The following is a 14,620-nucleotide window of genomic DNA, read 5'->3' on the forward strand; positions in this document are numbered from 1 at the left end:
TGCATGAGCAAGGTCGGTATATAGAATGTTATGCATAAGTTAGGAGCTTTCAATATTTTAGATTGCTTATTTAATTGATTTTTTCTTGGTGTAGTGCACTATGTTCAATGCTATATGGTGTGAGGGCAAGCATTTTCGAACACAACGGATTGATGATAAGAGAAACACACAAGATTGCGGCGTCGTTGCTAGCTTTAAGGAAGCCATGGATGATTATTGTGGCATAATCCAAGATATTATTAAGCTTGACTTTCGACACTTCTTTGTGTATGTTTTGGATGTAAAGTGGTTTAAGGACGTGGTGGAAAGAGGCCCTCATGCAACAATCAAATGCCATGCAAGTGGCTTTGTAACTATTGACTCCACAAAGTTTTGGCAAAGTAGGAAGGACACACTAGTACTACTGTAACAATGTGAACAGGTACTGTGCACACATATAAAAATACTCGCTTTTAAATATTTGATGCAAGAAAAATAATATGATTAAATTTGTGTTTGAATTAGGTTGTCTATCAACCAATGGTGGATAATAATAGATGGTGGCATGTCATACCTATTATGCCACGTTCCAAAGTGATGTATAGTACATTTACTAATATGGAGTGTATGGAGGATGATCATGGCCATGGACGTGATGATGACCATGATATGAGAGAGGAGGATGATCATGAGATAGGAGATATAGATATTGAGGCCATTACCCATGAGGACGAGCCTACCATTGGTGATGCTAATTTCGATGAGCACATGAGTAGCACAAGTAGTAGTGGGTTGAATGTATTTGTAGATCTAAACACTTGTTTGGATTTTGAAGTAGAGAGTTTGGCAAGGGTTGATCTCATTGAGGATGAGATTGAACTGTAGCCCATCATTGATATTGGCAAAACTATTTTACATATTGTCTCATTCTCCTCACCTCACTTAATTCTTGTATATGTGGGCTTGCAAAAAAGCATTGATGTTTTTGTTAAAATTATGTGCTTTGGTAATCATGGGCAATGTTTGGAAAGCAATGATATACACCAAAATCTCACTTTTTGTATTCTCTAGGTTGCATCTAAATACGCATCTAAATACGCGTCTAATTCCCAGTGTAAACATGCAAATAAATGCGCTAATACACACGCAAATAGACACGCTGATAAATGCAATGTTAGACACGCCAGTATTTTCTCAGTTTAGACATGCAAATAGACGTGTTAATACATGTGCAAATAGATGCACTGATAAATGCAACATTTGTTAGACGGGCTCGTATTTTCTCAGTTTAAACGTGCAAATAGACGTGTTAATACACGCGCAAATAGACGAGTTGTTAGACGTGCTATTAGACATGCCCGTAATTCCTCTACTCAAGCAATGCCTATAGACGCGCCCGTTATTTTGCGCATCTACCAAGCGTCTATAGTTGCTTTGTGTTGTTGTGCCAGAGATCCATCTCCGTAGAGCGCCCTCAATCCTCCCCAATGGGCTCCTTGTAATTTTCCCTTCCAAATCTGCACTTACTTAGAAAGGATTTCTGACAGTGGAATACGAAAGAGGAAGTAAGAAACTACCAAGTCTTGAGAAGGGTCGTTAACCCCTCTAGGAGCTTCCTACACACAAATTATCTTGCAATTATTACCCACAGGGCACGGCTGAGAACAGCCACAAGTTAATGCTTAAATGCCATTGACCATTCCATAAAAAGCTGCATATCAATCTATCTACTTGCTTCAGGCAGGCTGATGAGAGGCAAGATTGAAAGCACATATACAGCACATGATTCCAACACATGCTTAGCTATAGTAAGTCTTGGTGCCAACGATAGGTTTTCCTTGTCCATCTCTGAAATTTCTCTCATTATTTGGAAAGACCACAAAAATCTACCCTTAAGAGATTCTCCCACTCCCACCGGGCAACCAAGATATCTATATACCTAGCCAGCTGAAAGCCATTGGAACTCAAAGTTGGCAGTCGACTCCGGTCTTGAGTCCCACTGAAGCCATAAGGCGATAGGCTTTAAATTGTTAATATCAGAAAATTCAACAAACTCCTTAACTACTTTGAGAAATCTCCTCAAATTATCCTCTTCCCTGATCAGAAAACTAGTGTTGCCATCAGCAACAACCGCAACAACGCAAAGCAACTATAGACGCGCTTGATAGACGTGCAAAATAGCAGGCATATCTATAGACATTGCTTGAATAGAGAAATTATGGGCATGTCTAATAGCGTGTCTAATAGCTCGTCTATTTGCATGTGTATTAACATGTCTATTAGATCATCTACACTGAGAAAATACGGGCCCGTTTAACATTGCGTTTATCAGCGTGTCTATTTGCGCATGTATTAGCGCGTCTATTTGCGCATCTACACTGAGAATTAGATGCGTATTTAGACGTGTATTTAGACGCTAAACAGAGAATACAGAAAGTGAGATTTTGGTGTACATCACTGCTTTCCAAACATTGCCCATGATTACCAAAGCACATAATTTTAACAAAAACAACAATGCTTTTTTGCAAGCCCACATATACAAGAATTAAGTGAAGTGAGGAGAATGAGACAATATGTAAAATAGTTTTGCCAATATCAATGATGGGATACGGTTCAATCTCATCCTCAATGAGATCAACCCATGCCAAACTATCTACTTCAAAATCCAAACAAGTGTTTAGATCTACAAATACATTCAACCCACTACTACTTGTGCTACTCATATGCTCATCAAAATCAGCATCACCAATGGTAAGCTTGTCCTCATGGGTAATGGCCTCAATATCTGTATCTCCTATCTCATGATCATCCTTCTCTCTCGTATCACGGTCATCATCACCTCCATGGCCATGATTATCCTTCATACACTCCATATTAGTAAATGTACTATACATTACTTTAAAACGTGGCATATTAATAGGTATGACATGCCACCATCTATTATTATCCACCATTGGTTGATAGACAACCTAACTTAAACACAAATACAATCATGTTATTTTCCTTGCATCGAAGGTATCAAATATTTCAAAGCGAGTATTTTTATATGTGTGCACAGTACCTATTCACATTGTTGCGGTAGTACTAGTGTGTCCTTCCTACTTTGCCAAAACTTTGTGGAGTCAATAGTTACAGAGCCACTTGCATGGCGTTTGATTGTTGCATTAGGGCCTCTTTCCACCATGTCCTTAAACCACTTTACATCCAAAACATACACAAAGAAGCGTCGAAAGTCAAGCTTAATAATATCTTGGATTATGCCACAATAATCATCCATGGCTCCATTGGCTCCCTCAAAGCTAGCAATGGCGCCGCAATCTTGTGTGTTTCTCTTATCATCAATCCGTTGTGTTTGAAAATGCTTGCCCTCACACATATAGCATTGAACATAGTACACTACACCAAGAAAAAATTAAATTTTAAATAAGCAATCTAAATTATTGACAGCTCCTAACTTATGCATAACATTCTATATACCGACCTTGCTCATGCATCCCCTAGCATACTCCCATTCTTCCATTGTGATATGCATCCCCTCATCTTTCTCTGCTTTCTCCATTTCATCAAGTGGCCAATCCACATGAATATCCTTTGGAAGTGCTCTTAGATACTGAGGGTATGGCACACGAGATCCGTGGTGTGTACGAAAGAGGGCCCTTTCTTCTTGTCTTCTTGCCTTTGCATCCTCGTATCTTGTCACCCATCTTTTCATCACATCACTACTAAGCACGCAATAGAGGTTGATACTATTATGCAACTCCATGTCTGTTACTTTGTTGCGTCCTTTCCCTTGAGGCACAATAGAGGTCATCCTTAGGTCTTCATCATCTCTCCATAGTCATGGGAGAGAGCTATCCACATCAACAAGAAACTCAGAAATATATACAAGTGACTCTTGTACAAACCAACCCTCGGCCATGCTACCTTCGGGTCTTGCATTTTGTCTCACGAAGCCCTTCAAGGTCTTCATGAAGCGCTTGAGGAAGAACAACCATCGTGCATGTATAGTACCGCATATAGCAATCTCATCCACCAAATGCACTATAAGATGTAGTTGGCTTGTGAGAATAGAACGTGAAAATGTCTCCACTAAGCAAACCACCTCGACTGACATAACTCGAGCATTCTCAAGCATGGTGGGATCTATTTCCTTTGAGCTCACATACCTAGAAGATGAAAAAGTACACCATATTAGCAATATGAACACCTTGCATGGAGCATTGATACGCATCATATTTTGTATCATGTAAAGTACCTCACAAGCTCACCCATCTTGTAAATACAATCTTTCATGTTCTTCGATGCACTACGAGAAATGCTAGTAGGTAGTATGAACTGAACCCACGAGGAGGTGGTTGATTAGTTGCTTATAATTGTTCACTCACAAATTTGAAAGGAAAAAGATATTATGCACATAAAATACTTACTTGGAGCATCTTGTGCCAATCATGAGATTTTAAGCCATATAATTGCTCTACACCTCTTTTCTTGCTCTTTGTAAAGGCTCCCTTCAAACACCTCATGCATCCAGTGGGAGTACGAATTGTAGTAATAGCGCGCTTCACCGTCGCCATCTCTAGCTTTGATAACCTCCACGGTGCACGAGGTAAAAAAACACGCCCATTTGGTCTCTCTTGTGACCAAGCTTCAGCATCCTTCCTGTGATACATAGATCCTCCCTTATGCCTACGGAATCTCGTGTCCCATTCAAATGCTCCCAAATGGTAGATGCCACATTCTTGAAGATATGCATGGGATCAAGCAGGTGATTGATCTTGAGGTGGGACCAATATGGTAAACGATAAAAGATGGAGTATCTAAACAAAAGCTGGTGTTAGCGGGAAATCTTTATTTCCAGCCAATATAGCACACAATAGTTACAAACCCTTACCAGCTCATGCCAAGTGGTGGAGGATCGTGGAACCATCCCAAATTCTCATCCAATCTCCCGTAGTGAGTGATTATGGAAGGACTTCATTCCAAGGGGCAACATATCTAGGACGATCAGGTAGGAGAAATCGATGGTGATTCTCATAGATGACCTTATTCAATGCGTCTGCCCATGAGGCAACTAGCGAAGGACCACAAACAAGACATGCATGGTAACCCGATGTAGTGAGACCTGAACAATAGACGCAATTAAGAGTTGAAGGTGGGTTTCGGGTGCCACATCCTTTGCCTATTCATAATTAGAAGTGAAATGCTTACCTGAACACTCGCCATAGCCTGGGAAGTCATGCATCGTCCACATCAAGACTGCTTTGTAGTTGAAGTCTCATGACGAGGGAGGCCTGCTCACATCATGCACCTCGATACCTCTCCAAAGTATCTCTATTTCGTCAATAAAAGGCTCCAAATAAACATCAGGATTTTTGACTTTATGTTTCCCTGGAATTAGAAGGGACAGCATAACATGTCCTTTCTTAATAGCCATAGAGGATGGAAGATTATAATTCACCAATATCACTAGCCATACACTGTAAGAGATGCTTTTGAGACCAAATGGGTTCACACCATCCATACCCAATCCCAGTCTCAAGCTCCTAGGTTCTTCCTTGAAGCTTGGCCATGTGTCTTCAATATGCTTCCATGCAGGAGACTCTGCGGGAGTTCTCCACTTGCCATCGGTTGATCAATGGGAGGAATGCCATGACATGAGCTTTGCAATGGATTTGCACTTGAACATATGTTGGATGTGAGGGATTATGGGAAAATGTCGCAGAACCTTATGAGGCACGTCCAAAGTTTTGAGATCTACTCTATATCTTGCCGCTCTACAAGTAGGGCACTCTCTTGCATCCTTATGTAGTCCACGAAACAAAACGCAATCGTTGACGCGTGCATGGATGCGCTTGTAATCTAATCCTCTAAGAGAGGTCACATGTTGCCTTGCCATATCTCTTGAGATCGGTAATTTATTCTCCCTTGGAAGCATTTTACATAATAGCCTGCACGTGAAGACCATAAATGAGGAAAAGCATTCGAGTAATTAACCCACTAGCATAATTCACCATGTTTGCAAAATAGACTTTAAAGCTTACTTGAGTAATGCATTCAAATTGGCATTACTCCATCCATAGATGGTTTGCAAGTTTAGTAACTCAAGAGAGGCACGTAGAACAGAGAATATGCACCCCTGAAACAGTGGAGTCGATGCTGCAGTAAAAAGATTGTCCTGCTCCATGCTATCATCCCTCCCTTCGGATTGATGGACATATAAATCCCACACCATATCATCAAACACTCCTCCTCCACGGCTTCATGAAGTAATGGCGGAGGGCTACTATCACCATCACTCCATGCATCTGTAATGGTCCCTCCTGAAGATCCCACCTCATATCACCGATGCTTCACCTCCTCATGGCGAGAATAGGGCAACATATGCGGGTGTGGCACTGCATCCTGTATCAAATTAAAACAGGATCATAACTCAAACATATGAACACCCATAGATATCTCAATCAACCTTAACTCTTTAACACTTACCATGTTTATGGTCGCATCCCATTCTCCATACTTTGAGATGTGATTGAGTGTAATCCTGCATGCACGATACATGTTTCCTTGACATCGATGACACATACATTTGATTTTTTGCTCCAACCACATTTCGCGATGGTGGATACGGAGGGATTCATTCTCACTGGAGCTACTTGTTGAAGATGAAGACATCCTACAAACAAACAACCCAAAAATATTTACTTTTCTTCAAATATTTAATTTTAAAACTCTGTGGCACGTCTAAAACCGCGTCTGTCTATTCTGTGGTGTGCATTTATAGGCGCATCTAAAATCGCATCTGCTCTGTGTATTTAGACGTGAAATTACACGCGCTTATAGATGCGCTTATAAATGCAGTTTTAGATGCGACTATAGATGCGGTTTTCAAATCTACTTTTAGTGCGCTTGCTTTGCTTTTCTTCACATAAGCTTCACGTGGCTTGCTTGCTTTGTTATTAACAAATCCATAGTCTGACACTTAAGAGGAAGGCACCCACACTTACTTCCAGGCTGACACTTAAGAGGAAGGCACCCACACTTACTTCCAAGATTACAGGAGAAGAGGGTGAACAAGGAAGAGAAGCAACTTTGAAGAAGGATAAGAAGCTTCCATACCTCTATCCAAGGTCAGTCTCTTTACGGTTGATCTTCTTTGGAAGTTGCTCTCTTTGGATTTGTCCTTTGTCGTATCCAAGAAACGAATGATTTTGGTATCAGTGTTATGCTCTTGTGTCGGGTGCATGTCTTTTTCCACTTTTTAGAATAGTGCATCTGTCGGAGCGCATCTAAAACCGCATCTACAGGCATGTCTATCGACGCATCTAGCCTGTTTACATACACAGACAGCCACGTCTATAGACGCGTTATTATACACAAAAATAGACGCGCTTCTCAAACATGTCTATAGACATGCTCCAATAGTTTTAGATGCTTCCCTTCCCTTCCCTTCCCTTCTCTTCCCTTCCCTTTCCTTTCCTTCTCTTCTCTTCCCTTCCCTTTTCTCTCTCTTTTTCTCCTCTTTTTCTCTTCTCAGCTCATCAATAATCTTCTTTTTTTTCTTTTTTCCAGTTCATCATGTGGCTAGGAAGCTCTTCAGGCTCACCTGATCTCTGGGAGTCTATTTTTAGGGAGTTATCGAACCTTTTAGGACACCCTTCTAGTCCTACGGAGTTATACGGCTACATGACGGGTACTCTAAACACCCCGCAGGAGTCGGCACTACAGACTCCAAACCACCTCAATCCCACACCAACTGAGATTACCCTAGCGGACTCAGCACAGCCTAGCCAACTACACAGCTGAGGCCCTTCCCCCATGCCGTCTTATGCCCCTTCCCCCATGCCGTCTTATGGTCCTTTTGTCTCGCAGAGCCATCGCCGTACTTCTGTGCAATCGAGACTCGATTCTCCAGCTACGAGTGGCCAACGTACTAGCTCGACACGACATGATAGTAGGCGTAGTAGCAGGGAGAGCGGTGGGGGATGCATGGCACAGTGCTTTGGGAGGGGTGGTGGTAGGGACGATGATGATTTAAACGTGCCTTCGGGTGATAGTACGATCTTCTATGACATCACTCAGACAGGAGGCATCTTGATGGATGCATGGGGGAAGGACATCATGGCCTTCATGCACTCTATAATTGCTAACAATTACAGAGATTGCTTTATCCACTACAAAGACTAATCAAAGAGGTTGGCTGATTAGACCCTTGCTACTGTTCACTCTAGGTATCCTACCCCCCCCAATCGTCAGTTCACAGATAAATGGGCCAAGTCAAAGATTGTTATGATACTTGGCAATAAAAGATCTTCGCTTAAGAGGTAGGCACTAGCGAAGCTTGCCAGGCTCGAGGAAGGTCAACCACCAAGGGGCCTGCCCCACACCACTCACAAGCGTGAATGGAAGAAAGCAATGAAATCAGCGAGGGAGGACCCCAATCTGCAGCACATGGAGGCACGAAGGATCTAGATGGAGCAATATGGAAGCGTGCATTTTGGAGCAGGGGGTGTTGAATCATGGGAGGCCCAATTTGTAAGTATCGATCTCAAATTATATTGCTTATGTAGTTTATTAGGAGGTTGTTTCTTTGTACTAACCCCTCCGCAAATTTTGTCGTCTTGAATCTTGATATTGTGGGTAGATACCCTACTCCTGTTGAGACAGCCTACCACTACTACCATCGCAGAGGAGATACATGGAAGCACATCGCAGAGGAGATACATGGAAGCACTTCTACCATGACCGGTTGATTACTGAGGAGCAGTATATCTGGGCTACTGGAGTGGCCCCCGAGGTATTTGAAAGTAATTAAATAATGTCAATATTATAAGTAAAGATTTGATTTTTCATACAATGATATATGTTGTCCCTTGTTTACAGGCCCCTGCAGAAGAAGACGAGGAAGGAGGTGGAGAAGGGAGCATAGAAGGGAGTGTGGACGGGAGCGAGGACATGGAGAACTTAGATTAGTTGTAGAAGTAGTGCTAGCTACTCTTTTTTGTACTTAAAGCCACTGGCTTGGCTTCGTGCCTCTTGTATATACACTCCTCTTATTTTTTATACTTGAAGCCACATGACGTGGCTTAGCTTCGCGCTATATGTACATACAAGCACTTTTTGAGCTTTCAATTTTCTTATGCAACGTTCTATCAATTAATGCCTCGTGAACTAAATGTTTTGGAGTTGTAATGTTTTATTTGGAATTGTAATTGTCGGCTATAGACGTGCTTGCAAGAGTGCTAATTAAAATGCGGTTGGCTATAAGAATTAAATTACACAATGTGGAAATGGGATTCCTGTAACTACATAGCATACACAATATACACAGCATTCTGTAAATTTAAAAAATATTATGTAGCGTGTCTATCAGTGTGTCTATAAATGCGTCTATATACGCATTTGTCTATTCAGGTAGTGTCTATTTGCGCATCTATAAAAGCATCTATAAGACCGTTTATAAATGTGTCTATACACACGTTTAATGATGCATCTGTTTGTTTTTTAAATTTTTTAGCAGAGCGTCTATTTACGCATCTATATGCACGTCTATACGCACGTCTGTCTGCTATATAGACGCGTTGTTAGACGTGGGTCTCTAGATGTGTAAATAGACGCATCCATAAGTTCTTTTTTTAGTTCAGTAAACGCATCTGTGTGCGCGTCTGTGGATGCTTTGTCTTGTTGTGAACAAATTGGGAGCAAAAGTTGGGAGCAAAAGGGACTCCCATTAGGTAGCCTCAATCCTCTAATGCTTCCCAAATTTACATGATAATCTAGTTGGCACAACAGGGGCTCTGTAATAATTGAGAATAGCAACGGGGCAAGTTGGCACCCTTGCCGTATGGATCTTTTCAATTAAAATTTATGATAATGATACCTATTTAAAGAAACAGTAGCCCATGCATTAGAAAACAAAATCCTTGTTAGCTTGCAAAAACTAGCACCAAATCCTAGAAGTTCCATTGTTTGCAACACAAAATCCTAGCCTACTCCTCGCTTACTCTATCATAAGCCTTTTCAAATCAATGTTCAACATCACAAACCTCTCATTTAATGCCACAGCATAGTCAATAGCCATCAACACTACTCTCCACTAGTTGACATTCGATCTGTTCTTATTCTTAGGTACTAACTTGATGACCCCCATGCTGATTTTCTTAGGCATCTTACCTGTTGTGTAGATCCAATTAATTATCTTGAGCCATGCTCATAATAGTGAACTTCTCTCCAAGAGCACCCTTCTTTGCAATTTGCTTCGTGGGGAAGCACCCTTCTTTGCAATTTGGAAAGAAAATCCCTCGTTCTACACTTGTAATCCACGAGCCAAGTGTCTTGCAAAAACTTGAGCTATATTCAAGAGTCAATTGAGGACATTGCTCGAAAGCTCTCATTGAAGGTTATCCAGCGTGAGATAGCAAAATCGCAAAAAGAGATTTTTTTGTTGAAACGGACAAAAACGGGCAATCATCGGGTGAAAATCTTAGGGAGCCCAAATCGTGTGGACACAGGCACAACAGGCTCTTGAACCAACGATAGATTGCAACTCGTGTGGGAGGGGGACGAGGGTGAGGTCCGGTCCCAGAAGAACCGCAAACGAGGAACGGTGAAGAGGAGAGCCGTGAGGCATTGAGAAATGGGAATGTTGAGGTGGAAGGCAGGTCCTATGATTGAGGGATGAAGACAGCAACGGGGAATGTGGTCGAAAAGCGGTCGGACGGGACGTGGAATCAAATAATAACGGAGAAGAAGAAAGAGAGATTATAAAGAGAAGATAAACGAGTGATGACTAAGAGTGACGGAGAGTGTGAGAGAAGAAGGGAGGAGCACGGAGGCGGCGGGAAAGGAAGCTGCCGGAAAGGGCGAAACCAGGTTGTCCCATCCTGTCTGGAATGACCGGATGGTCAAGCAGAGAATGAACTGGGATTATAGAATGGAATGGACACCAGGACGACCGACCGCAGAATGGATTCTCGCACAGAAAGAGCTCGTCTCTCTCCTTTAAGTTGAGAGGTTCCCCAGCTCTTCCCTCCACCCCCCCGCCGCCATGGATCCTGCTCCAGCTCCCTGCTGCTGCTGCTGCTCCTCCTCCTCCTCCTCCTGCTCCTGCCCTCCCTCTTCCTTCTCTACCCTCTCCGCCTACCTCTCCGCCCTCTCCCTCACCCCCCGCCGCCTCGCCCTCCGCTTCTCCTCCACCGTTTCCGCTGACTCTGAACTCACCCTCTTCAAAGCCCGCTCCGGCTCCCCTATGCAACGTAAGTTGCATTGGTTTGATGTCATCTGCCTTGGCGTCGGTGGCATGATTGGCTCTGGGATCTTCGTCACCACTGGCAAGGCTGCTCACCAGTCCGCCGGGCCTGCCGTCATCGTCTCCTACGCCTTGGCTGGCCTCGCCGCTTTGCTCTCCGCAGTTTGCTACACTGAGTTTGCTGTGGAGGTGCCGGCTGCCGGAGGGGCTTTCAGCTACCTGCGCATCACCTTTGGTAATTTCTACAATGCCACGCTATGTCTTTCCTGCGCTTCGATGCGCCGCTTTATATCTTGGTAGCTCAGTGGTCGTTTCGATTGCTTTGCGTGGCACTCGTATGCATTGCACTCTTGACTCGACGTGTATTGCTGCTTCCCTGGCATTATTGGTATGATCATGGTACGATGTGTCTTTAACAGAAACCATTGCTTTGATGCTTTGCTTGTCCACCGTCCATGGTAGTACTGGTAGTACTTCGTGTCGTCGTAGGTTTAGTGGTTCCTAGATGTGAGCTGCTCAAAGTATATTTTCAAAATTAGCACAGGTTTCAGGTAGTTTCCGAGTCCATTTAAAGATGTTTCACGTGACTAAACCAAGGCATCAGCAGCCGGAAGTTCCGGATTTGCGCGGCTTGGGATTCACATACAGCCATAAAATAGTCAAAAGTCACTGGTGGCGAATTTTTGCATTGATAGAGGAAGAAGATATGTATCTTGCAGACGTGCGCGTTCATACTACATAGACTGATTGAGTAGAAGAATTTGACAGCAGTTAGAAAAGGTGACCGACATTCGCTTATTGATTGCGGCCGAGAGGAGATGCAGACGACGTGTTAACTTCTCACTGATTGTGAGTCGATGCTTTTGGTGATGTGTGGTGGGCAGGCGAATTGGCAGCTTACCTGACAGGAACGAATTTGATCATGGAGTATGTGATATCGAATGCAGCAGTCGCTCGCAGTTTCACTTCCTACTTGGCTACTGTCTTTGGCCAGGACGATCCCAATGCATGGCGACTCAAAGCTGAGGGGATTGCTTCTGGCTTCGATATGCTCGATTTCCCTGCAGTTGCTCTCATAAGCACGATAACTGTTTGCATCTGTTGCAGGTTTGATTTCCTGCACAATTCCACCTTCTCTCTGCTGGAGTTATTCTGATCAGAACTTATAATGACTTTGCTTTGAATCTTATTATACATCCTTGCTTTGCAGTACCAAGAACAGCTCAAGGTTCAACGTGTTGATCACATTGTTCCACCTTGTGCTTATCGCCTTCATCATCGTTGCTGGCTTCGTCGAAGGTAGCACCGCCAACCTGACTCGACCCGGAAACCCCCACTCTCCCGGAGGCTTCACCCCCTATGGCATTCAAGGCATATTCAACGGGGCCGCCGTTGTCTATTTCAGCTACATTGGATACGATTCTGTTTCGACCATGGCCGAGGAGGTGGCGAAACCGGCCAAAACCATGCCAATCGGAATAGCTGGCTCCGTGTTGGTGGTTACCATTCTGTATTGTCTGATGTCTACTGCCCTCGTCTTTCTAGCTCCCTACGATCAGGTATCTCCCGAATTTCATCCTTCGTTGATTGGACCTTGATCCTGAGGATGTCTGCGAATCGAGAGCTCTTCAAGTAACACGTTTCTTCGAAATTCCTGTGAACAGATAGACGTGACGGCGCCTTTCTCTTTGGCCTTCAGAGCCACTGCTGGCTGGAGATGGGCATCTAATCTCGTAGGCGTAGGCGCCTGTATCGGCATCTTAAGCTCACTACTTGTGGCTATGCTAGGTCAAGCTCGCTACCTTTGTGTCATTGGCCGTGCCAACGTGATCCCATCGTGGTTTGCTGCGGTGAATCCATCAAGGGGAACCCCCCTCAATGCCTCCATCTTCCTAGGTGGGCGCCAGCTCCCCTAATTCACAAGCTTCTTGCCTTTGCTCGTAATTTGATCAAAGTTAGCTTTTGCTCGTAATTTGATCAACTACTGATGTTCATTCTTTCCCTCCGATTTTTCCAGGTGCTTGCACTGCAATTGTAGCCCTCTTTACAGAACTTGACATTTTGGTCGATCTGATTTCCATCGGGACTCTCTTCGTGTTCTACATGGTCGCCAATGCTTTAATCTTCAGGCGGCACGTATCACTCGGAAAGACAAAGCCCTGGCCAACAATCGCTTTTCTAATTGCAATATCTATACTATCAGCTGGATTTGCCACATTTTTGCAGCTTGGGGGCAACAGAACGTATGAATTGCTCGTTTTTGGTGGAGCTATCCTTATCCTGACAGCAACTTTCAAAGGGCTGGTTCCAATCGTGGGCACGGACGAGAAGAAATGGGAGGCTCCTTTAATGCCATTTTTGGCGGTGGCTTCTATAGTTCTGAATGTGTGTCTTGGAGGATCCCTCAAGGCACAAGCCTACAGGAGATTTGGGATTTGGTCAGCGGGCACACTGCTATTCTACTTGGCTTACAGTGTACATGCAGCACATGATGCCGATGCTTTGCAATCGAGAAAACCTTGTATCACCCCTACCAGCGTAGAAGTCATGCAGCCGCAGGCTAACAAGAAAGGATTCATAGCGGTTAAGGGTCAGGTGGCCTTTCCCCTCGAATCAATCAACATTACGCAGAAAGAAGTCATAGCGGTTAAGGGTCAGGTGGACTTTCCCCTCGAATCGATCAACATTACACGATAGTAACCAGAAACACCTGGATATATTATACTGCTGCAAGTCATTATACGGAACCCACACATTAGAAACCTATAACGCCCCTTGATCTTGTCGTCGACCCTCACAGACATCTAACCAATTCCAGCTGCCTGACAATTCCAGCTGCTGCCTTTCCCGATGACAAAGTGATGTACGTCATTGAGGATGTCAGAAAATACTGATCTTGAGCTCCCAAAAGTTTGACATTTAATGGCATGTTGCACCAAATGCGCATGTTCGTAGTAACCATCGCTCGACATCAAATGTTCGTGAACCTGATCGTAATTGGCAAAAGGGAACGAATCAGTTTTGTACATTAGAAATTCTCAGGGCTCTCCTCCGGTGGTCTATTGCAATGTCCCCCCGTTGTAATGGATATATTGAAATCCGCGTTGTTGGGAAGTCCCATCTTCAACATCTTGTTCTGAAAAAGGCAAGCTGTTTTGGTCTCTGATAGCGTGTCGAGATATTGTTCCTGATTCCGAGTTCTGGCTGTTGACAGCGAGAATGTAAATTCGCGCGCACAACAAATATTCTCTGTGCTAGAAACATTGAAATTTGAGCTTAATAGCAAAATCCTCATCTCTGCAAGTAATCAATGTTGCTGGAGGAAATCAAGTGTGCCTCTCGTACATGTGATTCTGTAGTAATCACTGCAAACTGGATGATTTCGCAAATAATTTC

General features: G+C 43.5%; 1 protein-coding gene across 1 annotated transcript; it reads left to right on the forward strand.

Annotated features, from left to right (window-relative positions):
* Positions 1-11,161: 11,161 nt before the first annotated feature.
* Positions 11,162-14,389, forward strand: LOC147886989 (cationic amino acid transporter 6, chloroplastic-like). Its single transcript, XM_087394470.1, has 5 exons — positions 11,162-11,459; positions 12,109-12,331; positions 12,435-12,783; positions 12,889-13,120; positions 13,242-14,389. Exons 1-5 carry the CDS (start codon positions 11,225-11,227, stop codon positions 13,919-13,921), a joined length of 1,719 nt encoding a protein of 572 aa, XP_087250596.1. The 5' UTR covers positions 11,162-11,224; the 3' UTR covers positions 13,922-14,389.
* The last annotated feature ends 231 nt before the right edge of the window (positions 14,390-14,620 follow it).

The sequence above is a fragment of the Dipteris shenzhenensis genome, chromosome 23 (genome assembly GCF_047967505.1).
Source record: "Dipteris shenzhenensis isolate YYH24624 ecotype China chromosome 23, Dip_SZ_1.0, whole genome shotgun sequence".
Taxonomy (NCBI): domain Eukaryota; kingdom Viridiplantae; phylum Streptophyta; class Polypodiopsida; order Gleicheniales; family Dipteridaceae; genus Dipteris; species Dipteris shenzhenensis.